This window comes from Rhynchophorus ferrugineus, unplaced genomic scaffold (genome assembly GCF_030347505.1).
Source record: "Rhynchophorus ferrugineus isolate W39M unplaced genomic scaffold, kcgeb_rfMv2 rfM2, whole genome shotgun sequence".
Taxonomy (NCBI): domain Eukaryota; kingdom Metazoa; phylum Arthropoda; class Insecta; order Coleoptera; family Curculionidae; genus Rhynchophorus; species Rhynchophorus ferrugineus.
The window spans coordinates 89999426-90026495 of NW_027472581.1; the positions used below are offsets into that span (position 1 = coordinate 89999426).

A 27070-nucleotide genomic window follows, 5' to 3' on the forward strand; every position below is an offset into this window, starting at 1 on the left:
TTGTTTTCTATAATCATATCTACATGCTTCCCATCAAACCCAATTGATTTGTGGATGAAGTACAAAGATTATATGTGTGATGATATTTTGTATCAAATACGGAATAGTATGGGAAATCCAAATATACAAATCAGTGAAGAAATTTACAATGAAGCATTGATTTCAATTGAGGACATGTGCTTGATAATGTCAAACAAACTATTAATTCAATTAGGCCTGACCGCGCCCAATCGTCCAATGCATGACGCTTTTAACCAAGAGTTGCATCGAGAAAGACTGTATGATCTCAACGCTTTGAAAGAATAAATTCAAACAAATCTTCCACTGTTAAATGAACAACAGAAGTATGTATTTGAAACTCTTATGAAAGTAACAAATGATGAAACTGGAGGGATTTATTTCTTAGATGCACCTGGTGGTACAGGAAAAACTTTTTTTATTTCATTAATATTAGCAACAATTCGCTCACAAAATAAAATTGCACTTGCACTCGCTTCGTCGGGAATCGCAGCAACTTTGCTTGAAGGTGGTCGAACAGCCCATTCAGCACTAAAATTGCCATTAAATATGCAAAGCAATGAAACTCCAACCTGCAACGTTTCGAAGAACTCTGCAATGGCAAAGGTTTTGCAGCAATGTAAATTGATTGTTTGGGATGAATGCACGATGGCACATAAAAAATCTTTGGAGGCTTTAGACAGAACCTTAAAAGATCTACGTAGCAATAATAACCGATTTGGTGGTGCAATGATTTTATTAGCAGGAGATTTTCGTCAAACATTGCCAGTGATTCCACGATCAACGCCAGCTGATGAACTCAATGCATGTCTAAAGTCCTCCAATTTGTGGAAACATGTTAAAGTACTTCATTTAAGCAAGAATATGCGTGTCGAGTTGCAAAATGACCAATCTGGAAACATATTCTCTAAACAACTCATTGACATTGGTAATGGCAAATTTCCTATAGACATGTTGACGGCTTGCTTTTGCTATGACTATAAACAAGTCCCAGGGGCAATCATTAAGTGTTTGTGGTATTAATCTAGAAAACCCATGTTTCTCACATGGTCAATTGTATGTTGCCTGTTCCCGTGTTGGAAAACCATCAGATTTGTTTATCTATGCGCCAGGTAATCAAACAAAAAACATCGTATACCACAAAGCAATATAATGATAATAATAATAATAATAATTATGATTCACATGATTAACAATAAAGCGATTACTTACTTTTCAATCCTTATATATGTTTTATTTAATTATTTTTTATTCACAACGCCCTATCACCAGGGTGATGGTTCTGTTCAGGAGAATTTTTTAAAATACGTAGGCACAAAAACTGCCACATTACAAATCTTTTTGACAGGACGAAGTCTGTCGGGTCAGCTAGTTATGTATATAAAGCATTTGTGTCAATATATATACGTATATTATCTTTTTACAGGAATATAACAAAAGGAATCATGAAATTATGACCAAAAGTTTACCCAAATTTTATTCAAATAGGGCGATGGCAAAGTTACATTGAAGGTAAAATTAAAGAAATTTAATTGGTCAGTAGAATGTGACTTCAAGAATTAGTCGCGTGATATGTATGAAATTCCTATCCAATCAAATATCTTCCTAAGAAGAATTTCCTTTACAGGTGTCTCTAATGGTAATTTAAACTAACCATTGTAATACAGTGAAATTGCCTTCCCAGCGCCTTCCTGCTAAGACCACGCAAAATAATTCCGAAATTACATATATTAAGCTAACACTTTATATACTATTCTATAGTTACTTCACTGATGCAATATTAGTATGTCATAATTACATTCAAATGTGACTGAAAACAAGGAAGATAGCATTAGAATGGAACAATATCGTGTACATTAAACAAAACGAGTAAACACATATAAATTAAGCAATTCTTCAGACGTAATGACCTTGTGGCTCAGGTACAAATATTTCAGATCAAATCAGTTACAGTTAGGAAAATACCAATTGTCTGTGAATATTGATAGGCACTAAAATACCACGGTTAATCTACAGAGTTATTTTGTGCGGGTGGAAAAGTAAACTTGCCAAAGGTGACCTTACCACCCGATCCATTGGGCTCATTACTTTCTAGGATAGGACATATTTCTCCTATTTCTAGTCAGCATTCAAAAATTTAATAGTTGTTTCCAAAGGACGTCCTTTGTCAAAAACAATTGATCCAATGTTCTAAAAGAGCATTAGATTGGTACCAGATAACTATAAGATATGTCAAGTCATCTGACTCCACAAAACACCTGTCGGTGAGGAGGTAATGGGGTTTAATTCATCTACCATCGACGATTAACATAAAATTATGTTGTTAATCTTAAGATACGCCGTGGACAATCTAGATTAGTTCACCAACGCACAATTTGTTCCTAATTGTTGAAACTGTTGAACGATCACACACAATTGCTGAAAGTGTTGAAGGACATATATCTCAATCAATATACGGAATTATATGAAGTATATGACTCCGAATAATTACAACATGGTTCATTTTGATATAAAATCATAGTAGAATATCATACTATTTATTCAAATCTATTCTATTTATTTCGAATAATATTCCTATATCTTATTTTGTATATTACATATTATATTTAATGCAGAATAATAAACAAGAAATTTTGTTTTTTTTTTGTTAATCTGTATTAAAATAGTTATCTATAATATATTAGCAAACAACAAAATAAAATTAGTTTTAGGTCACATTATTTTATAATGCAGGACTACTTATTCTTATAAGTGCAAATTCATTAAAAATGGTGAGATAATATAGTTAAATGAAGCTGTTTTATATATATTGTTCTGTATTCTTTACACAAATATTAATATTTAAAAAAAGACATAAAGTTAATATTAAAAAGTGATCAAATTATTTGACAAAATAAAATAATATTTAATATGCAATTCTGAACAATGTAAATTATGTTCTATATAAAAATATTTAGTCATTTACTAAGAGGGTTTTTCTGGTCTAGAAATGAGCACAAATCATCTTTTTTAAATTGGGTTTTCAAGAATGTATTATTAGCATGAATATCAGCAGTTGGCAAATTATTTTCACAGGTATATTCAACTGCTATAACCAGAAAATTAGAATTGGGAAATATTGAAATATTTTAAAAAATCGTCGCCATTTTTTAGAGAATATTTTTAGGCCTATGAATTAATTTTAAAGAATTTAAAACAGATGGCGTTACTGTGTATTAAATCGCATCGGGTCCATTTGTGCCACATTTCGACGAAGTGTAAACAAAATATTTTTTCAGCGCGTTTAAAATGGTTGAATTTGTACTGAGTAAATCGCATTTGCGAAGTTTTTTATGTTTTACTTCATTTTGAAGAAAAAAGCCGGCAGAAGGTCGTCGCATGCTGTGTGGGGCTTATGGAAACTCCATTCTCCATCGATTTCATCATGTGAATAACTTTTTAAACGTGGCGTTTTTCATGAAGATAAAGAGTATTCTGGACTGGCAAAAAATTTTGAAGACGAGGATTTGAAGGTATTACTCTATGACGATCCTTGTTAAACGAAAGAAGAATTGCTAGGAGTAACACAAGAAACCATTTTCAATGGCTTGTAGAATATGGGAAATGATCCAAAAGCTTATTTATTTTGTACCAATTGAATTGAATCGACAGTAAAAGAGAAGAGACACTAAAAGGTATTTGGAGTTGGTCAGAAAAGCATGTGTGAAATACTATTTCAACGGCAAACTCGGAACGTTTTTCTGCATCGTGTTGTTACAAAGTCAAAAATATCATGGGGACTACCTCGTCATGTATCAGTATCAACAACAAAACGGAATATTCATGGCTCCAAGCTAATGCTAGGTATTTGACGCAATCAGCTTGATATGGCATAGTATGAACTGTTACAATCTAATAAAATTATCAATGGGAATTGCTATCGACTATAATTGATGCCTTTGAGGTGATCATTGCACAAAAACAGACCAAAATACGAGTAGACACACAAATGTTGTTCTTTAGCATTATAACGTTCGACCACATGTTTCAAAACCATTTAAATGGGAAGTGCTTCCCTACCCGCCGTATTCTCCAGACCTTGTTCTTTCTGATTACTACTTGCTCCGTGTCGTGATCTCTACTGAGTAGAGCTTCAACACTTATAAAGATATAAAAAATGGACCGATTCGTGGATTACCTCAAAATATATATTCTTCTTTCGTGGTGGAATCTGTAAATTTCCCGAAATATCGATGATTGAATAAAGCTTCAAATTAAGAAATAACTTTAAAACTAATTTGTAGGCCTAATAAATAAAAAAAATATGATTCAAAGAAATCCAGTAAGAATTTTTTTTTTATTTTGTATTGCTTATATTCGTTAAAATTATTTTAAACTTCATTGTTATAAATACAATTAATATTTTATAACGAGACAAATTAACTTAAACGAGTAATCCGGAATCATCGGTAGGCGAATCCGTTTCGAAATTAAATGGGGCCAAAGCGTAACTTGCGTCATAGCCATCGAGTGATGAAGCAATTAATCTGAATCGAGCTTACCTGTTTGAAGGGATTCTCGCCCGGTCTGTAGACGACGTTGTGTAGTGGCCGTTTGCGACCCACGTAATTCACGCACACGAACTCGAGCAGGGACGCGTATATGAAACACATACATACGCCGTCCCACACGTTCATCGCCGTCAGGTTGGAGACGACGGGAAGGGTCGATCGGAAACCGTTAGACGTCGTGAAAAAGTTGAGCATTGTCGTCACGCCTAAAACGAAATTTATATATATTAATTTAATAGTTTCGATTATGTAACAGGTCAATTGAAAAGTCCCCGGCCTACGATAGTAGAACACACTTTTTGCAAAATTAGTTTTTTTTATTCAACATAATTCCCCTCAAGGGTGATACACTGATTATAGCGACCTTCCAACTTTTCGATACCATTTTTGTAGTACGATATGTCCTTTGCTCCGAAATAGGCCTCAGTTTCGGCGATCACCCCTTCATTTCTTCCCAGCGAGTATTCTTTTGAGATCTCAGTACAGGAAATAGTTGCTGAGGGCCAGCTCTGGAGAATAGTGTATATGAGGAAGCAATTCGAAGCCCAATTCATGGATTTTTGCCATCGTTTTCACTGACTTGTGACACAGTGCATTGTCTTGGTGAGGCAGTACATCAGTTTCTTCAAATGCGGCCGTTTTTCGGCGATTTCGTCCTTAAAACTGTTCAATAACACTATGTAATGGTCGCTGTTGACGGTCCTTCCTTTTTCAAGGTAGTCAATGAAGATTATTCCATGTACATCCCAAAATATAGACGCCATAAACTGCCAGCCGGCTCTTCACGTTCACTTGATATCTTTAGAGTATCTGCTATTTTATTTAATTTCAATTTACGGTCATTCAAAATCATTTTGTGGATTTTTTAAATGTTTTCGCTGGTAACCTCTTTTGGGCGCCCACTACATTCACCGTCTTCGGCGTTCGTTTCATCGTTTCCCTTCAAAAAGCAATATTTTATCAACATGCGAAATTCCTTTTTATCCATTTTTTTTACACTAATAAAAGTTGCTTATCTTCTATTACTTTTCTGGTAAAAACATAGTTCCGCCACTCTACCTGCATTAGATGAAAAACTGAACAGATTGGAGTGATTTCTATAAACCTCTTTTGAAGCTAGTTTAACGTCACTAAGAGAGTTTTTCCGGTAGCGGAATAAATGGTAATCAGGCGGGGAAAGATACGGACTATATAATGGATGTATCAAAACTTTCAAGATAATCTCCTTCAATTTTTGCGTTGTTGAATGGAAGAAAATTTTTATTTTTATATATTTCTTATTTCAGCCATTTCTGGTCAGTTTTTTCTAGTCGCCTGCTTCGATTGCGCTAATTGTTGACAGTAGGAAGACAGTAGAACAGTAGAAAAGTAGTTTAATGTACAGTAGCAGTAGAAAGTAGAAAGAATAGACAGTAGAATTAATGCTTTGAGCAGGTTCAAGCAGCTTGTGATGAACAATTCCTTACCAATCCTAGTAAATGTTTAGTGCCGCTTCCTTCTACTTTCTTTGGTGTTTATACAATCTCTGCAACTGTTTGGTGAAACTTTTATTCTCTGATTACGATCTTTTTCATACATTATCACAATGTATTCATTTCGTTCTCCTAGTCCAAAAAAGGAACGATTTGGTGAACCCAGAAGTGTCCCCTCCCATCTTAGTTATTTTTATGGAGATATTTCAATAGTAATCCAGAAATTCTAGTCAGGTCGAAACATAAATCAAATTCGGTTTCAATAACGGGTTTTACGTGTACTAAAATTTCAACACGGTTTGAAGATTAGCACGGCTCTTGCGCAAGTATGACTGCAAAATCATGAAGCATATGGCCATCTTAATGTTGTCGCTGTGGCTCTCCATACTTAGTATGCCATATACTATTAAAACTCAACTCTTCGACCACATTCAGAACCGAACTTAACTTCCCTCACTGTCTATCAGACTTGTCCAGTTCCTCATATTCCTTGAAATCCTTACTCTACATCATATCTTGTCACAAATTTTGCTATCCATATCCGTCTGTCTTTATATCTTGTACATCTTTCTAAATAAATATTTGTGTTTAGTTATGTCTATTTTCGCTCTACTACCTTTACATTATTACATTTTGTTATATGTTATTTTTATTTTATATTCAACTTATCATACGACGGTGGTTCAAATATGATGGAGACAAACGCTGTGGCATAGTTTTCGTCGGGAGCGCATGTTTCACGCGCGTGCTACGACCATGAGTGAACGTCAAGTGCCGACCGCCGTAGCGCAACGTATTCTCATTCGTTTTTTAGTGTGGGAAGGCTTAAAATGACGGAAATTTTTCTGAGTTTGCGAAATAAGTTCCGTAGTGAGTGCCTAAGTAGTGCTGCCGTGTTAAAATGGGCCAAAGCATTCAAGGGTGTCCGCGAAATCGTCGAGAATGAGCCGCATGATCGTCGACCGCGAATTAGCATCACACCAGACAACATTCGCAGAGCATTTTGGAGGACCGTATGATGAATGTTCGAGACATTGCGGCTGAATTCGGCATCAGTATTGGTAGTGTATGGTCTATCATCCACGAACATCTTCAATATCGCAGATGGGTTCGTAAACTGTTGAACTTCGACAAAAATTTAGGCGGTTGAAAGTTTGTCGCCGCTTGCTGACGCGATACAAGGCGCAATGGGACGGTTTTTTAACGCGAATCTTCACTACAGACGAGACATGTGTACACTATTACACTCCTGAAGGCAAGATGACGTCTAAAGAGTGGAGGATGAAGGAGGAATGGGCGCCACTCAAATCGAAGACAACCAGAAACGCTGGTAAGGTTCTGTGTACGGTGTTCTGGGACAGGCGGGGCGTGCTATACTTCGATTTCCTGCACACTCAACGTACCATTAATGCTGCATACTACTATAACTTTCTGAAAATACACGAGAGGTATTCCAGCACGAAGTACAATTCTTCTCTAGGATAACGCGCGTCCTCATACCGCGCGTCTCACGCTCGATTCAATATCGGAATTAGGGTGGGCGGAACTGGAACACCCCCCATACAGTCCGTATTCATCACCCTGTGACTGCCATATGTTTGGACCACTGAAAGAAGCCCTCGGAAGTGAAAGATTCATCATCAACGACGAGGTAGAGTAGTTCGTGCGCACATGGCTGTCTAAGTTGCCCAAGGAATTCTTCGATGGCACCAAAAAACTTCCGGATAGATGGATAAAATGCGTAACTAGTGGGGGGAAATACCTTGAAAAACTGTAAATGTTTGTATATTTTTTCAATAGTAAATAAACTTGTCAGAGTATTTGTCTCGATCATATTTGAACCACCCTCGTATCACAAGCATATACAACTATCGTCATAGTCATCAAATAATACATATATGTTGACGCTACAAAAAAATAAGCGCATTGTTCTCTTGGAGAACAGTTGGGCAAGATCATTTTTAAAATATAACATCTAAATGTTCATTTACATTTTAAATGATAATGTGTTTAAAAATTATGAAATAAAAATCCTTACCTATCATTACTCTTGCAGGTACGGCGTTCCATTCGAGCCAAAACGTTATGAAGGACGAAGTGACTAATATAATTCCTGGTATAAATACTGTCGTGAAGTAGAAGGCTCTATCTCGTGTAAATATTAGATGAACCCTTAAACAGCTATAATTGCCTGAAAAGAGACATGAATATTTAACAGGGTAAAGTGACATTAAACGTTTTAAAGTCAATATATTGGATGATGTAACATTGTTTGAATTTTTTATACATTATTCTAGGTATAAATTCAACTTTATTCTGATTTATTTTGTGTATAATAACGTTAAGTTAAATATTGAGACTGAGAAATCGTTATTTTTTCGAAATTTGAAACAATGCAGAATATTTTGTTGAAAAAATTAATTCTACAATTATAAGCACATTAAAAAAATAAATTCTGCTATAAAATAAAAACGCAGCAAATTTTTCCGTATACAAAATGATGTACAAAGTGTATATAAAATGATGTATCTTCGTTCTAAGAACTGTTGGGTAATGTATAGAATGCAAAGGAATGAGACAATATATATCAGTTTTGTTAGAGATTTCATCTATTTTTTACCCTGTTACCAACAAATCGTTACCCATTTATTGTAAAAATGTTGATCAGAATGCTTGAAACACAAAATGTGTTCAAATAGACCAATGTTAAAAATAAGAAGAAGATACACACATACACTTCAAGAATATTAAATTACAAAGTCAAATAGTATTCCCGCTTAAAAAGAGGCTTATTAAAGTAGAATCAACTTTTGAAACGGTTAATTTATCTAAATAAATATTAATTTTGTCTAGGTATCCAAAATCAATCTGTTGTGGCTTAAGGCTATAAAACCAAGATTGTAATTTACGATTTTTTGGATCTTCTAGAATTAACGGAGTCAAACATATACATCCCTCTACACCTATGTAAAGAAATTAAATGCAATTTTTGTTTAAATTCTATAATAACTAACTCTGTAGACCACCAAGATGAGATTAAGTTCGCAGAAGCAGGGTATGATCTCATGTAAATTTGTGAAAAATGGCCTGTTATACTCTTTTTAAGTTATCTCCATTTTATCACAATCTATTCTTTACAGATGTCTATAATGTATATTTAAACTAACCAATAAAATCTGAAATCTGGATCAAAACTGGAATAATCATATGGATATTGGACATTGGGAAACTTTTCTCCAAAGGCACTTATTGAATTTACTCTCTATTATTCTATGTTTAAGACTATCTCGTTACTAATAAATAAAAGTATATGATAATCTCAAAAAGAAATAATTCCTTTAAATTGATGACCTGTGAACAAATATAGAAGGAAGAATTGCTCTGAATGCAAAGTTGAAACTGGAAATATGTTGAAAAAATATGATCAGCCTAAAACAACATTTTGAAAGTAGTGAGCAACAGAAATTTCTTGTCAAAAGTCACGTAGTGTTAATCGAAAAAATTGAAGGCTCATGCATTTGGCAGTTCTGTAAGTCACAAATTAGTGAATTTACATATGGTGAAGCTACTCATCGAAAGAAAAATATCGGTTTTATCCGAATGTTCCGTTTTTTTATTTCCTGCATTTTATTACTGCCCCCTTTTTACAAAGATCCTATATTATTCTCGAGTTGCTATATTCACCCTGCGTTACAACTTCCACGAATAACTAACATCTATATAACGCAAAACGTATGCAGAGTAGGTAGCAATAATAGAAAGGTTAGCTATTGTATTGTCGTTTCCAAAGACACTTGAAAATTCAAACTGATGCTTAAAAGTTACGTTTCTATTTTCGACTCGGCAACGAAGCGAAATAGCTCTAATGAAACTGACGTCGCCCTTAGCGCAATAAAGGAGCGCGCTGGAAGCTGTTCCGTTGCTCTTTTACCTAAAAAGTGTACCTAAATTTTTAACGAGGTACGTCATCCCGTCGTGTACGTCAGGAATATATACATAGTTAATAATTTTATTATTGTGTTCCAAGCTCGATTTTCAACGCGCGATAAAAAAAATCAAACACTAAAAATCTTAGTAGTGGAAAAAACTGTTTTGCAAGAAATATAGAGTGAGCCATTTATTACTATAAATAAAATAGCAGACATTATAAAGATATCAACTGAACTGAACATCATATAATTCACGAATATTTGGGTATGGGACTGTGCAAAGTGAGTGCCGCGTGAGCTCACTTTTGACCAAAAACAACGACGAGATGGTGATTCGGAGCAGTATTTAAAGATGATCAAGCGTAATAAACCCGAGGTTGCATCGATGTGTGACAATGGGTCAAACATGGCTCCATCATTTCACTCCGAAGTCCAATCGACAGTCATCCGAGTGGACTGCACACGATAAACCCGCTCCAACGCGTGGGAAATCGCAACAGTCGGCTGGCAAGGTTATGGCGTCTGTATTTTGGGATGCGTATGGAATAATTTTTATTGACTACATTGAAAAAGGAAGGACCATCAACAGCGACTATTATATAGCGTTATTGGACGGTTTGATGGACGAAATCGCCGAAAAACGGCCGCATATGAAGAAAAATAAAGTGTTGCTTCACCAAGATAATGCACCGTGTCACAAGTCAGTGAAAACGATGGAAAAAATCCATAAATTGGGATTCGAATTGCTTCCTCATCCACCGTATTCTCCAGATCTGGCCTCCAGCGACTGTTCCTGTTTTCAGATCTCAAAAGAATGCTCACTGGGAAGAAATTTTCGTCGAGTGAAGAGGTGATCGCCGAAACTGAGGCGTATTGTGAAGCAAGGGACAATTCGTACTACAAAAATTTTATCGAAAAGTTGGAGGGTAGCTATAATCAGTGCATCACCCTTGAAGGGAATTATGTAGAATAAAAAAAACTAATTTTGCCAAAAAATTATGTTTTACTATGGTAGGCCGGGGACTTTTTAATTGACCTGCTAGTATAGAGAATATTAACTATATTGTTATGTAAGCTATATTGTATGGTTAATAAACTAGGATACTGATACATTAATTGATGTATTGTGGCCACAATATTAACAGGATTATGTAATGTATCAAGTCAGTTGCTTAAAAACATCTTGATTTGCAGTTAGGAAAATGCATCAAGGAAAATATTAAATAAGACATTGAAATACAATTGTGACAATAACTCCCAATGTTCTGAAATACTAGTTGAAGAGAATAAAGCAATAATCGTTGAATATTTTTACCCGTGCTGCTTGAATATGTATCAAAAGAAATACATGGCTCACCCTAGATACATAGAGTTAGTAATTTTCTTATTGACTCTAACCTAAAATCTTGGTTCATATTTACATGCAAAATTAATATATTTCAACCAAAATATCAATAATATTTAATGATACAAATCTCATAAAATAAATAGTTATCAATAAATCAGTCGTTTTGTCATCATTTCCGTATAAATATTTAGTTTTTTGATACTAATATTTAAAATGTTTAATGGTTAGGTCTGGTACTTGGAACTTACTGGTACTGGCACATAGTTTCATACGCTTTTCTTTCAACTGAGAGAAAGAGGAGTATGATTCTCTAAATAATTATATAATTAAGAAAATAACAGAAATAACAAATGATACATAAACTCTGTTAATTTTAAGACTAATATTGAAATTTTGATTAACGTCATTACCTGAAATATTACAGAATAGCTCTAAAATTGTTATACGGCCATATATAATATAATAATGTGATAAAATAAAGATAGAATAATGACAAATGCACAAACTATGGTTTTCATGACATTGCTCTATTCTAACTCTATTTGCTTGATGATCGGCATTATTCATTCTTAATAAGTATTATTCTCATTCTTTTGATAATAAGTTCATTAAGTCAGTATTAAGTTCATTATTCAGTAACATTTTGCATACAAAAATTGTCTCAAACTACAATCTTTCTCTTATGGAAGTGAAGCTTAATGACAACAAATAAAACTTCTTGCATATATTTTGTTGTCTTACATTTTCTCATCTTTTTAACTAAGAAGAATATAATAATTGGGGAAAAAGGGATTTCGTTTTCTTATGTCTTTAAAAGCTAATTTTTTAATTCATATATTTGCTATTTTTTCTAATTTCATATACATTACAAATATGACGGTGCATGTGTCCTTTTGATGGAATACAATTTTGTAACTTTTCTGTCAAAATCATAACACAGTTCTCAGACTAAGATTTCTGAACAAAAAACTGAATCAAGTTATTTATTTGAAACGCTAAAGGCAGTTTTATTGCATTAATATAATTTTGTACAAACTGGAACAAAGAGTGGTCGAATGGGGCAAGGTAGAGGCTATAGGGTGTATGTCTTAGAACTTCTCAGCTAATTTCAAGTCAAGTGAAAGATCACTACTATGAACTGTTATCTTTCAAATGCGCCATGGTATCTTTAGAAATAAGACATGACAGAGTGAGTTATAATATTTATTGTAAATTTCTGAAGTACCATACCTAATATTCTAAATCAATATATATTTTTGATACAAATATGGAAAATAAAATAAAATCACAATGAAATTTAAAATTACTAACAAGGATAATCAGTTAAAATATTCGAGCTTCATAAAAAAGAAATGTTCGATCAAACGACTGAATTATTCCACGTTATGGTGTGTTAAAAGCCACATTAAAAACGTTAGTAGCAGTATACTTACCTTCGCCCGACTATAAATGTAAATTTGCGTCTTACACCACAGCTCTATAAAGCGGCATAACGCTGAAAACCTCTTCAATTTCATCAGTTTTAGTACTTCTAGCTTAAAATAGATTTCTGATAGGAATATTACGTACCTTATTATATTTATTATAGGTTATAAGATACTGATCTTTTAAATATATTTAAAAAAATTTAAAAAATAATAACTCTATAAAACAGATGTTCATTTCGTTTTTTTTTGTTTATTTTAATTTCATTGTTGGGTTCTGAATCATTATCTTCGGGGGTTTATCTGGACCAGACCTATCGTTTAACGTGGGCTCGGCATTAAACCTACCGACTGGCGAGTGGCCAAGTTAGAAACCATCCCAGAGGACATCCGGTCTTACCCAGCGCGATTGGGATCATTTTCCTTGTCGGATTTTACACTTTTATCTTTTGGACAATCACATTTGCAAACAACCACAAACATAAACTTACGACCTTGCCCCAGCAGGACTTAAACCCGTGACTATCGCAAGCCTTGAGTAAACTTTGAACATTTGGGCTACTACTTCAGTAAGGGTGCTGTTACTCTACTAAGTCGACTAATATGGTAATTTAATAGATATTATTAATATTTATGTTCATAAAATAAACAATAAAGCTCTTATTTTACAAGAAAGTTATGCTTTTGAGTTTATTTTAGCATCATCGGTGTCTTATATTTGATACTTCAGAAAATATGAAAATATCAATATGAAATGTCTTTCCTGGTGAGTTATGGACTATAAATGTAGGTTTAGAATTATATTTTAAACTATTGTAAGATTCAATGAGTTATATAACTTAATTTTAAGATTTATTATCATTATTCATTAATTACTCAATCATTAATACAAAATTTGTTTAGAGTATACACAGGGTTATCAGATTGACTTATAATTACTGTAAGTTTGTCTTGTTTGTGTTTGATGTAATTTTACAATATTTAACATAGCATAAAAAGTATTTATTTATCAATTAATGTTATTAGAAAGACTCAGAATTTTCTGCATTCTATATTAATAATTTTAAGACGTTTCTTTGAAGTAGTTAATCTACCATCAAGTTGACATCATTAGGAAAGTCTAAGATATTTCTGCCTTCTCTTTTTATAACTATGAGTCTAAGGTGCCCTTGGAATCGGATCTCGAATATTATTTCGAGATTTTCATCGTATGATTTAATTTTTCATAACATTTTACCATTTCATAGAGTGTGATGCGGACGTGTGATCGATAACTTAACTCTAACGTGTTAATTTATACTAACAAATAAAAAAGACAAAAAAGAAAACTGATATTACCACGAAGAAATTCTTTCCTACCTCTCCAGCTGGACTGTATGGGGCATATAAGCGTTTGGTTGTTGATTAAATAAGCGTTGAGCGTTGTTAAACTCGGAGATTTCCGAAGTACGTCTTCGTCGTTCTTCCACACATAGTTTATAGATGTGATCTCATAAGATACTGAAAAAGAAATAAGCATCTAATCATCTCTGAGATTTTTGGTATGAAATTAATTCCATGAATAATACAATTTTCAAATAGAGATATAATTTCAATATAGATTTTAGTTTAGGACATATTTTTCAAGAATGTTTACATTTGTTTTTTATATGTCACAGTTATATTTCTTTCAGTTAGATTTTAATTTGTTTAAATATATATTCCCCCTTTTTGTACTACGATTTGATTTATGTTTAGTGTAATATTATTATCTAAATGTACATTTTAACAAAATTAATATATTTTGATAATATTATTCATAAGCAAACAATATTTTTTTGTTCTATCGGTACATTCGGTACATTTAATGTTTTAACTCAACTCGATTTTCTATTTATAATGTATATTAATAATAATATATTTATAACAATTCCTTTTTACTGGTTGAAAAATTTTTACCACCAAGACGTTTTTAATGAAAGAAATCTGGTGCGAGTATATTAGACACCATTATAATATTAACTAATTAATATTGCCCACTGCTACAACAGATATAAGAATTTTGAAAAAGCAAGAAATAAGGGAAACTTGCATCTTCAGTAAGGAAATATAAACAATGTGTCAATAATTAATTGGTTAAGTATCATAGTGCTTGAATTATAAAATTAAGAAACAAAATTACGCGTTTGCTTAACCAAAATGAATATATTCCTCTGCTGCATATTTCGTAGATTTAGTTTTGTACATTTTTGAATTATGCTTCCTGCGATATATTTCTCTTTTGGACAGGTCATTGATGCGTAGCTTAAGAGTCTAGACGATTCTCACTAGTAACAAGGTATTTTTTTGTATTTACGTAAATTCAAAGTTACTTGTCTAATTTGCTAACATTGAATTTCGGATACTATTATTTTGGTGATTTTAAAGAAATGTTTTATAACTATGTTTTGAAATGTTGCCCAGTTGGATTGGGCAAAAGTAGGTATGTAGAAAATTTATATATGTTTGGGACGTGATTTCTTCTTGGAAAGATGTAGGGAGAAATTATGTAAGAGGTATGTCCAATCTCTGTTTACTTGTGGGTAAAATGAATGTGAAAAATGGTGTACATAATTTATCAAAGTATGGTACACGATTAGTTATTTTTCTTTTCCATTACCCATTTGAGGCTATATATATATATATATATATATATATATATATATATATATATATATATATATATATATATATATATATATATATATATATATATATATATATATATATATGCAAGCTCTGAAATAAAATTCTTATTAAAAGCATGTTGTGTTAAAATTTGTTTCACTCTCTTTATTAGAAATAATAACTAAATTATACGAAATGTAAAAATGTCTATCTTTATATCTTTATATATATACGTTTATCTTTATATATATATATATATATATATATATCTATATATATATATATACGTTTATCTTTATATATATATCTTATCTTTATATTGATAAAATTCTACAAAAATATACTTACTACTTTCCATCGAAAATGTACATTTTGGATCGTCGAACGGGAATATATTCAAGCTTCCCTGACATGATAATATCAAATGTCGCCTGAAAAAAAATAATTCATGTATTTTCTCACGAAACAGCCACCTATTTTTTTCTCCACAGAAGAAGCAAACACTAACCTCATTAAATAATTTACACTTCCATTCCTATAGATTCTTAAACTAAAATGGACCGGTATCAGGGGGTCCTTGAAGTCCCCATGCATAATGAAATAAGTGTCCGGCAGCCAGATGTCATCGTGATGATGGATGGCGTTCAAATAGCTGTATTGGCTCTGGTTCGAGTACCTCAATCGAGGATCATACCATTGTTGTTGAAGAAGGAATTCGACTTCATATTTCTGGAAAGAATTGCGAATTACACGATATAAATTTCAGCCATGAACAAACTAATCATAATAGACTGTTTTGTCGCTTTATTTTTTGATTTTTGTACCAAGACAAATCTAAAAGTCCTAGTTCTCATTTGATAGTGAGAATAATATTTAACATTTTGGGTTTCAGATAGCTCTGTGGTGATGCATTTACTAACTACGGAATAAAAAAGCCCATTTGAGTGAGAGATCAGAACTTTGTGTCATTTCATTAATTATTATGGACTACTACCAATAATAGTAATTACACTAATAGTAATTTTTCATTAAGACAAAGTACGATTGTAAGAATGTGCTTAAAACAATACTAAAAATAAATTGCATAAATTATAATAAATATTGCGTTAAATCTCTACTATATGCACTACATTTTGTTCTCTGTGATTTATGATGATGAAGTTAGTTAAATTAACAAAGCAATACACGTACGTCAAATGTGTCTCAAGTCATACTCGTGTTTTTATTGGACGACAAACTTAATTGAAATCTTTAGAATTTCGACATTTCAGTTTAAATATTTATAAAGAAAAGATGCGTTATATGAGAATTAAAGAAATAAGAAAAGATCTCCATGTTGAAGCACTGGAATCGTATAGAGAAATAAGGAAATATAATTGGGCTGGTAAAATTTCAGCGCATGTGGCCGAGGGCGAAGCTCCTATGGTCTTTTGATAATTAATGATTAATGAACAAGTGGATGTATACTCTTCATGGTTGCCCAAAATACATCAATATCATTATAGCTCATCACATTATGTAGCATAAACAACAAATAATTTTGCATAAACTTAAGCTTTAACTGAAATAATTTGCGATAATATTGTTGTTATGTTGGTTCTGTAAACTTCTTAAGAGTACTTGATTGTCAAAAGTCGAGTTAATTTAATTAAAATACAGTTATTGAGTTATATAGCGTCACAAACAAATAACTATTCGAAAATGTTTATCAATTAACTTCCATTAACTATACAATTTTAAGATAAAAATACGAACTCTGTTAAAAAATGAAATCTCGAATATCTAGATGGCTACATTGTACTACATTCTCGAAATATAAAAGATAACGGTCGTGTATAAGAAATATCAATTAAAACCATATTGAAACGGAAGCCAATAGGGAAAACCACCAAATGGTCAATATTCGTCTCGAGCAAACGTCTATCTATATTTTTTAGAGACAAAAGTTCGTACGGAGAATTTTAAATATTTGATGAGTTCAACTGCTTCGAAATATGGCGCATATTCCGTACATTGCTTTTTACATATTTGATAGCTAACGGTAATGGAAGTGAATAACAGAGTGCATAGATGGCATGTTTAAGTTATTATTTAAATATAATTTCTGAAATATAGTTTCATATGTATAATTGATATTAATTTCAAATATGTAGGTCTGCGTCAGTAAGCCGCAAACGATCAATATCTTTAAATATATTATAAAATAAGCCTTTGCTTAAAAGAGTCATAGAAATAAACTAGGGTTTATCTGGACTGGACCTACTGCTTATTGTAGGCTTCGAACCTCGGCATTAAGCCTACTGACTAGCGAGTGATCAATTCAGAGATCATTCTAGAAGACATAGGGTATTACTCAGCCTGGTTACTGACCTGACTAAAATTATTTTGACAGGCCAGAAGATTATAAACAATCACAAACATAAATTTATGACTATGCTCCAGCAGGATTCGCATTGCCGTCTAGTCGCAATAGTAGGAGGACCGTCCTGTTGCCTTGGCCATAGTGTCAACCAAGACGGCTGCTTAAGTTCTGCTATATATATATATATATATATATATATATATATATACATATATATATATATATATATATATATATATATATATATATATATATATATATATATATGCAGAAATGTAACTGAAAATTAGACTATACGCTTGTACGTATTACATAATGCTTCGTCTTGTTTCGCTTTAGCTTCAGTCTAGTTCATATTAATATGGATTCTCATTGAAATACTGTATTCACACATAATATTTAATTAATTGAAACCAAATTTAGATAAAAAGTTTTGCTTTTTAAGATTGATGTTATATAGAGATAATGTCCCATATATCTATGAATGTATTTAATGAAATTAAACTATGCCAAACCGAAATATATTTCACCCCATAACATATTAACAATACATTTTATACTATAACATATAACAGCTATATTTTATTTTATTTATGCATAAATTGTCCTGTCAAATAAAAAGATACTTCGTTAATAATTCAAACTCGACTTGTTTTTACTTTTTTGCAACCTCGTTTTTATTGGATAACCGTATATTTAATAATAACAATTATATTTTGAGAGAAATTTTTCTAACATTATCCCATATAGCATAATAATATAATATTATAATAATTCCATATAGGTTAGAAGGTATTGTTCGACCAAGACAATGTATGACTGAATTTATGAACTGCTGTCCATCCAGCATATTCTCTATATTTATCCACTTGCGAATATTTCCTGCTTCCAAACATAAAGAAATGGCTAGATAGTAGGAAAATTGGGTTGAATAAAGAGGTCATCATTGAAACAAATCCGTATTGGAGAACCTTCAGAAAATCTATTATTTCCAAAAAGGTGATTTCATTGAAAAAATAAGACGCTTTTTCTTTCAAAAAATTACTGACTTATTGAACTGTCCTTGTATTATGACTTCCTTGATTCAGCTTTATTATTGATATGCGACTTTGTTATGATAAGCTGAAAATACTTATTCTCCAATCTTATATTTATTAAATTTAAACAAAAAACATTGAGAAATTCTATAAATTTTGCATTAATATTACGATTTTTTATGAAAATGAAAACTTTGCTATAGAAAAATGTGAGAAACATTTCATTAAAAGTATTATCAATCACTTTTTTCTAATTTTTTTCATCTGTCTAGTAAATATCTGAATGAACATATTAAATTAAAGCCACGTGCAATATTAGTAATATTATTTGTTGGAATAACCATAACCATAAGCCATAACTTGACTCAATTTAACATTCAATAATCATTGAAAAGCAATGATAGATTATGAGTAATAGAACCTAACAAATAATATGAAAAATTACAATAAAATAATTGAACCTAACCTTGATCATTAAATTGTTATTTTAAAATAATCATTAGAACTATTCAACAATCAACTCTATAGAAAATATTACTATGTTAATTAATGAATATATAAACTACCGTTACATCCAGCATCTTTTATCATCTTTCTAGTAAATATCTTAATGAAAATATTAAATAAGTGCCCACATGCAATTTTAGTAATGCAATATGTTGAAAAGCGGTCATAACTTGATTCAATTTAAGGTCCAATAATAATTGAAAAGCAATGATACACTATGATTGATAAAAACTATCAACTACTATGAAAAATGACAGTAAAATAATTGAAGTTAACCTTGATCATTATAATGTTATTTTAAAATAATCATTAGAACTATTCACCAATCAACTCTGTAGAAAATATTAGTAGGTTAGTTAATGAATATATAAACTACCGTTACATCCAGCATTTTTTATCATCTTTCTGGTAAATATCTTAATGAAAATATTAAATAAGTGCCCACATGCAATTTTAGTAATGCAATATGTTGGAAAGCGGCCATAACTTGATTCAATTTAAGGTCCAATAATAATTAAAATGCAATGATACACTATGATTGATAAAAACTATCAACTGACATGAAAAAATTACAGTAAAATAATTGAAGTTAACCTTGATCATTATAATGTTATTTTAAAATAATCATTAGAACTATTCAACAATCAACTCTGTAGAAAATATTAGTAGGTTAATTCATGAATATATAAACTACTGTTACATCTATCATTTTTCTCATCTTTCTAGTACATATCGAATGAAAATATTAAATAAGTGCCCACATGCAATTTTAGTAATGCCATGTTGGAAAGCGGCCATAACTTGATTCAATTTAAGGTCCAATAATAATTGAAAAGCAATGATACACTATGATTGATAAAAACTATCAACTAATATGAAAAATTACAGTAAAATAATTGAAGTTAACCTTGATCATTAAATTGTTATTTTAAAATAATCATTAGAACTATTTAGCAATCAACTCTGTAGAAAATATTAGTAGGTTAGTTAATGAATATATAAACTACTGTTATATCTAGCATATTTTCTCATTTTTCTAGTGAATATCTGAATGAAAATATTAAATAAGTGCCTACATGCAATTTTAGTAATGCAATATGTCGAAAAGCGGTCATAACTTGATTCAATTTAAGGTTCAATAATAATTAAAATGCAATGATACACTATGATTGATAAAAACTATCAACTGATATGAAAAATTACAGTAAAATAATTGAAGTTAACCTTGATCATTAAATTGTTATTTTAAAATAATCATTAGAACTATTCAACAATCAACTCTATAGAAAATATTAGTAGGTTAATTCATGAATATATAAACTACTGTTACATCTATCATTTTTCTCATCTTTCTAGTACATATCGAATGAAAATATTAAATAAGTGCCCACATGCAATTTTAGTAATGCAATGTTGGAAAGCGGCCATAACTTGATTCAATTTAAGGTCCAATAATAATTAAAAAGCAATGATACACTATGATTGATAAAAACTATCAACTGATATGAAAAATTACAGTAAAATAATTGATGTTAACCTTGATCATTATAATGTTATTTTAAAATAATCATTAGAACTCTTCACCAATCAACACTGTAGAAAATATTAGTAGGTTAGTTAATGAATATATAAACTACCGTTATATCTAGCATATTTTGTGATCTTTCTAGTAAATATCTGAATGAAAATATTTAATAAGAGCCCCTATGCAATTTTAGTAATATTGTTTGTTAGAAAGCAGCCATATCTTGATCAAGTTTAAGGTCCAATAATAATTGAAAAGAAATGATAAACTACGATTGATAAAAGCTATCAACTAATATGAAAAATTACAATAAAATAATTGAACCTAACCTTGATCATTATATTGTTATATTTAAATAATCATTAGAGAATAATTTAAAAGAAATGATAAACTACGATTGATAAAAGCTATCAACTAATATGAAAAATTACAATAAAATAATTGAACCTAACCTTGATCATTATATTGTTATATTTAAATAATCATTAGAGCTCTTCACCAATCAACTCTGTAGAAAATATTAGTAGGTTAGTTAATGAATATATAAACTACCGTTATATCTAGCATATTTTGTGATTTTTCTAGTAAATATCTGAATGAAAATATTTAATAAGAGCCCCTATGCAATTTTAGTAATATTGATTGTTAGAAAGCAGCCATAGCTTGATTCAATTTAAGGTCCAATAATAATTGAAAAGCAATGATACACTATGATTGAAAAAACTATCAACTAATATGAAAAATGACAGTAAAATAATTGAAGTTAACCTTGATCATTATAATGTTATTTTAAAATAATCATTAGAACTCTTCACCAATCAACCCTGTAGAAAATATTAGTAGGTTAGTTAATGAATATATAAACTACCGTTATATCTAGCATATTTTCTCATCTTTCTAGTAAATATCTGAATGAAAGTATTAAATAAGAACCCCTATGCAATTTTAGTAATGTTGTTTGGTAGAAAGCAGCCATACCTTGATCCAATTTAAGGTCCAATAATAATTGAAAAGCAATGATACACTATGATTGAAAAAAACTATCAACTAATATGAAAAATGACAGTAAAATAATTGAAGTTAACCTTGATCATTATAATGTTATTTTAAAATAATCATTAGAACTCTTCACCAATCAACCCTGTAGAAAATATTAGTAGGTTAGTTAATGAATATATAAACTACCGTTATATCTAGCATATTTTCTCATCTTTCTAGTAAATATCTGAATGAAAGTATTAAATAAGAACCCCTATGCAATTTTAGTAATGTTGTTTGGTAGAAAGCAGCCATACCTTGATCCAATTTAAGGTCCAATAATAATTGAAAAGCAATGATATTTTACCTGATTGATAAAAACTATCAACTAATATGAAAAATTACAGTAAAATAATTGAAGTTAACCTTGATCATTAAATTGTTATTTTAAACTAATCATTAGAACTATTCAACAATCAACTCTATAGAAAATATTAGTAGGTTAATTCATGAATATATAAACTACTATTACATCTATCATTTTTCTCATCTTTCTAGTACATATCGAATGAAAATATTAAATAAGTGCCCACATGCAATTTTAGTAATGCAATGTTGGAAAGCGGCCATAACTTGATTCAATTTAAGGTCCAATAATAATTAAAATGCAATGATACACTATGATTGATAAAAACTATCAACTAATATGTATTAAAATAATCATTAGAACTCTTCACCAATCAACTCTGTAGAAAATATTAGTAGGTCAGTTAATGAATCTATAAACTACTGTTACATCTAGAATCTACACATATACATATGTCTGTTTATATTTATATTAAAGCCTAAAACGTATTCTGTAGTTCTCTATACTTACTAAACTAGATTCATCTGGTGATGCTAAACTAAGAAGCAAAACGCTAACGTTTACAGTAAGAGATCCTGAAACAAAAAACGGTGTTAAATGGATAGATCTGGTTAAGAATGAACAGTAACAACTTATATTTCAAGTTCTGGGAAATATATTAACATATAAATCATTCCATTAAAGTCAGGGGATATGGATTACGTAATAGTACATCCTGCATGCCAATATAGTAGTATTAGAGACAAAATCGAGGATTTATAAGTTTACAGCTACTTCTAAAACTAAATATGCATTCCGAGTTAATTAATATATTTATGTTATAATGACTGAAAAGGTATTGACTAGTGTTGTGAACTATCGACTGAAATCGATTATCGACTATTTAGTAATTGATTACTTTTTACTATCGACTATTTCAGTCGCTATTTTTGGTTCGACTGATTTTGTTACTATTTACTATCAACTGTTCCAGTCGTGTACTTTTAGTCACTATTTTTGGTTCTACTAGTTTTATTAGACTGGTTTTTAACGTTCTAGCTCCGTCGTCCTAGTGCGTCCTAACTGTTGTTAAGGCAATAATAGGTAATATTTCGATTTTTTCCTTTTCCTTTTTAAAGTTAATGCGTTTAGGAATACATCTCCGTCTCGCTTATATTACCGTTGGAAAACAAACTGCTCCAAGCAATTATCTCCGTCCTTTCCTCTCGCACATTTTTTACAGGAAAAAATTCGTCTATCTTCGTTTTTAATCACAATTCAAAAATATAATATACATGTTCTGCATTTCTCCTGTGATGAAAATTCTTCGATTGATAATAATTTAGCCAGATTTTGAAAAAAACTTATTACGAGGGGATAGATGTTGCAGGTAGAGCAGAATAATTTAAATGTAACTGATGTATATCGAGTACTATAATTTTATGAGCATGCCAAAAATCGAATTGGTTTTGTAAAACGTCGTAAATGGCATTTTCAAATTCTGTTTAATTTGTAAAGTTGTTGTAGCACCTGGTGTAATTATTTCTTTTATTCTAGCTAGTTCATTATCCAAATGTTATTAGATGAAATACATTTAGTCCTACAGATTCGTCAGTATTTGTGCCTTGAATTTCAAGTTGTGGTACTTAATTTGTATTTTTTGAAGTTGGAATATATCTCTTTTCAGATAGATTCTTGTATGGCCTCAGCATTAGATGTAATACCAAATACTGATTCTTTAAATCGAAGACTTCATATAGCAGACGCTGATGATTCTCTTTCAAAATATTCTCAAACCATAGAACGTATAGCTCAATGCATCATTCTATTGAAAAGTTATAAAATAATAAAAATAGATTGTAAAAAAATTTTTTTAGTTAGTAGTCAGTTTCGAGTCTAAATCTTGTCTTCAAGATTTTAGGAAAGATGTTATGACAATCAAAGACAAGTCTCAATAAACATTTTTGCATATTTTTGTCGAGATCGTGGATAGGACGACAGCTAGAATGTTAAAAATCAGTCGAATGAAACTAGTAGAACCGAAAATAGTAACTAAAAGTACACGACTGAAACAGTCAATAGTAAATAGTAACAAAATCAGTCGGAAGTCGGAAACAGTAGATAGTAAGAATTAGTCAACTACAAAACAGTCGATAGCCGGCTTGGTGGCGCAGTGGTAAAAGCGATGAGACGGTCCTCCTACTGTTGCGATAGCCGTGGGTTCAAATCTTGCTGGGGCATGGTCGTAAATTTATGCTTGTGATTGTTTAACATTTGTGAATGTTTTAGGCAAGAGTGTAAAATCCGACAAGGAAATTGATCCCAGTCACGCCAGTAACCAGGCTGGGTAAGACCGGATGTCTTATGGGATGATTTCTAAAGTTGGTCACTCGCCAGTCGGTAGGCTTAATGCTGAGGACCGTGGTTCGGAGCCCACGTTAAACTTTAGGCCCAGTCCAGATAAACCCATAGTTGGTAAAAGGAGACTTTAAAATATATATAAAAAAAGCAGTCGATAATCGTTTTCGGTCGATAGTTCCCAACGCGAATAATTATGAACAATTTAATATACCTTGTACCAGTTTTTTAACTGAAGCCTTTTTTAATCTAAAAAATGATCAAAATGCGAACCCCTACCAATACTAATTATATAGAGTTTTTGTTATTATTGAATTAGTACACTAATTAAACAATATTAATAATTTCTTCACTAAATAAAACTATACTAGTAAAAATAAAACTTGATATTTGTACTTCAATACACGTATTAAATATCAACGAAATAAAAAGTAGATAATTTGATTATTCTAAAAACATTACTTGTCTATAATTTAATTTCTTAATAAATATTTACTGATGTGACATTATTGAGTTTATTTATACTTCTTTGTATTATTGATTAATCAATACCTATATTTGTGTCAAGGTCACCGTACAATGCTATGGAAGTCATTTGTAGTGGCTCTGGCTTTGTAATTCATATAAGTTTAGGGTGGTCTATAGAACTAAGCAAATACTATAGAAAGTTGGGATACGACTTGGCATTCAATCAATGACCTAATGAATAAACGTTGGTTTTTATAATCATGCTATAGTTTACGATATAGTTTGTTGTGGTATTAAAATGTGTGTAAATGTTTGTGTAAAATGTATTAATTAGTCCAGTTCTTTGTATGAATCTATTCTTTTTTGCATTCCTTCATTAATGCATTCTTGTAATGCTTTAGTCATTGCAAATATTTTAAAATAAGAAATTGCCAAGAAGACAGGTTGTTAGAAAACTTGGAAGCTATTCATTTAAAATTGTGTGTAGCAATGTGTTTTTATTGAACCATTTCCTTTTGTTTGATGTTGCTTTTATTTGTAAACTATAACTCACTCAGCAGGTTTATTTATTTTTATTCAAGTATATTGTATTATTTCCACTAGTATATGTAAATATAATAAATCTCTTTTTTTTAATACTTCTTAATAGCCCTCTCAACAATCGTCGACATGCTGTTGCTCTTGATCTGGTGTGACCAAATGTGTTACTTACTCCGAAACCAACTTACTTGTATTCAAATATTCATTTAAAATTGTAAATATTCTATGTTTTGGTATATTTTAGGTATGACCTATCTTACGAAATATCATTTTGCGGTATTCCAAATTTATTTTATGTGCTCTTTTATGTATTCTGATGCTATTTTTGGACGATTAGAACGTTTGTCACCATCTATATTTATTAATACTACTCTAGAGAGTAGAATATTCATGACGTATATCAAGTTACTGCTTGGCTTCCGAAATGTGTTTTCATATCTGAAACAATAATAAGTCAATTGAAAAGTCCCTGGCCTACTATAGCAAAACACATTTTTTTGGCAAAAATTGTTTTTTTTAGTCTTGCTTCAAAATAGGCCTCAGTTTCGGCGATTACTTTTCCATTCGACGGAAATTTCTTCCCAGCGAGCATTCCTTTGAGATCTGAGAACAGGAAATAGTCACTGGGGGCCAGATCTGGAGAATACGGTGGATGAGAAAGCAATTCGAAGCCCAATTAATGTATTTTTGCCATCATTTTCATGAACTTGTGACACGATGCATTGTCTTGGTGAAGCAGCACTTTTTCTTCAAATGCGGCCGTTTTTCGGCGATTTCGTCCTTGAAAATGTCCAATAACACTATGTAATAGTCGCTGTTGATTGTCCTTCCTTTTTGAAGGTAGTCAATGAAAATGATTCCATACGCATCCCCAGATACAGACGCCATAACCTTGCCAGCCGACTCTTGCGTTTTCCCACCCTTTGGAGCGGGTTCATCGTGTGCAGTCCACTCGGATGACTGTCGATTGGACTTCGGAGTGAAATGATAGAGCCATGTTTCATCCATTGTAACATATCGATGCAAAAACGTGGGTTTGTTACACTTGATAATCTTCAAACGCTGCTCCGAATCATCAACTCGTCGTTGTTTTTGGTCAAAAGTGAGCTCGCGCTGCACTCACTTTGCACAGAGCTTTCTCATACCTAAATACTCGTGAATGATATGATGTATACATTCAGTTGATATCTTGAGGGTGTCTGATATTTCACTCAATTTCAATTTATGGTAATTCAAAATCATTTTGTGGATTTTTTAAATGTTTTCGTCGGTAGCAACCTGTTTTGGGCGTCCACTATGTTCACCGTCTTCGGTGCTCATTTCACCACGTCTAAACTTAGCATACCAATCCCTGATGGTTGATTTTTTTCCATTTTTTTCATAATAACAAAAGTTGCTTCACTTAAAATGCTTAATTCACAAACTAATGATTCGAGAGCTGTCAAATTAATACATGCATTTTTTGAGGGGTAGGGTTAACTAAAAAACATATGTATTTAATTCTAATAGCACCATCTATGTGTCAGACCGGGGACTTTTCAATTGACCTGTTGTTTATATTT

The 27070-nt window shown here is 31.4% G+C and overlaps 1 protein-coding gene across 25 annotated transcripts in view; it reads right to left on the bottom strand.

Annotated features, from left to right (window-relative positions):
* Nucleotides 1–27070, bottom strand: part of pHCl-1 (pH-sensitive chloride channel 1) — a 210879-nt gene that overhangs the window by 38166 nt on the left and 145643 nt on the right. For 13 of the 25 annotated variants that reach the window (XM_076396917.1, XM_076396926.1, XM_076396916.1 and 10 more), the window contains 6 exons: nt 22674–22738; nt 15896–16116; nt 15736–15818; nt 14080–14241; nt 8079–8231; nt 4560–4774 (listed from right to left, as the gene is read on the bottom strand). In XM_076396917.1, coding sequence (XP_076253032.1) covers nt 4560–4774; nt 8079–8231; nt 14080–14241; nt 15736–15818; nt 15896–16116; nt 22674–22738 — 899 coding nt within the window. The remainder of the gene's footprint in view (nt 1–4559; nt 4775–8078; nt 8232–14079; nt 14242–15735; nt 15819–15895; nt 16117–22673; nt 22739–27070) is intronic. The other 12 variants (XM_076396928.1, XM_076396920.1, XM_076396931.1 and 9 more) reach the window with 1 other exon arrangement.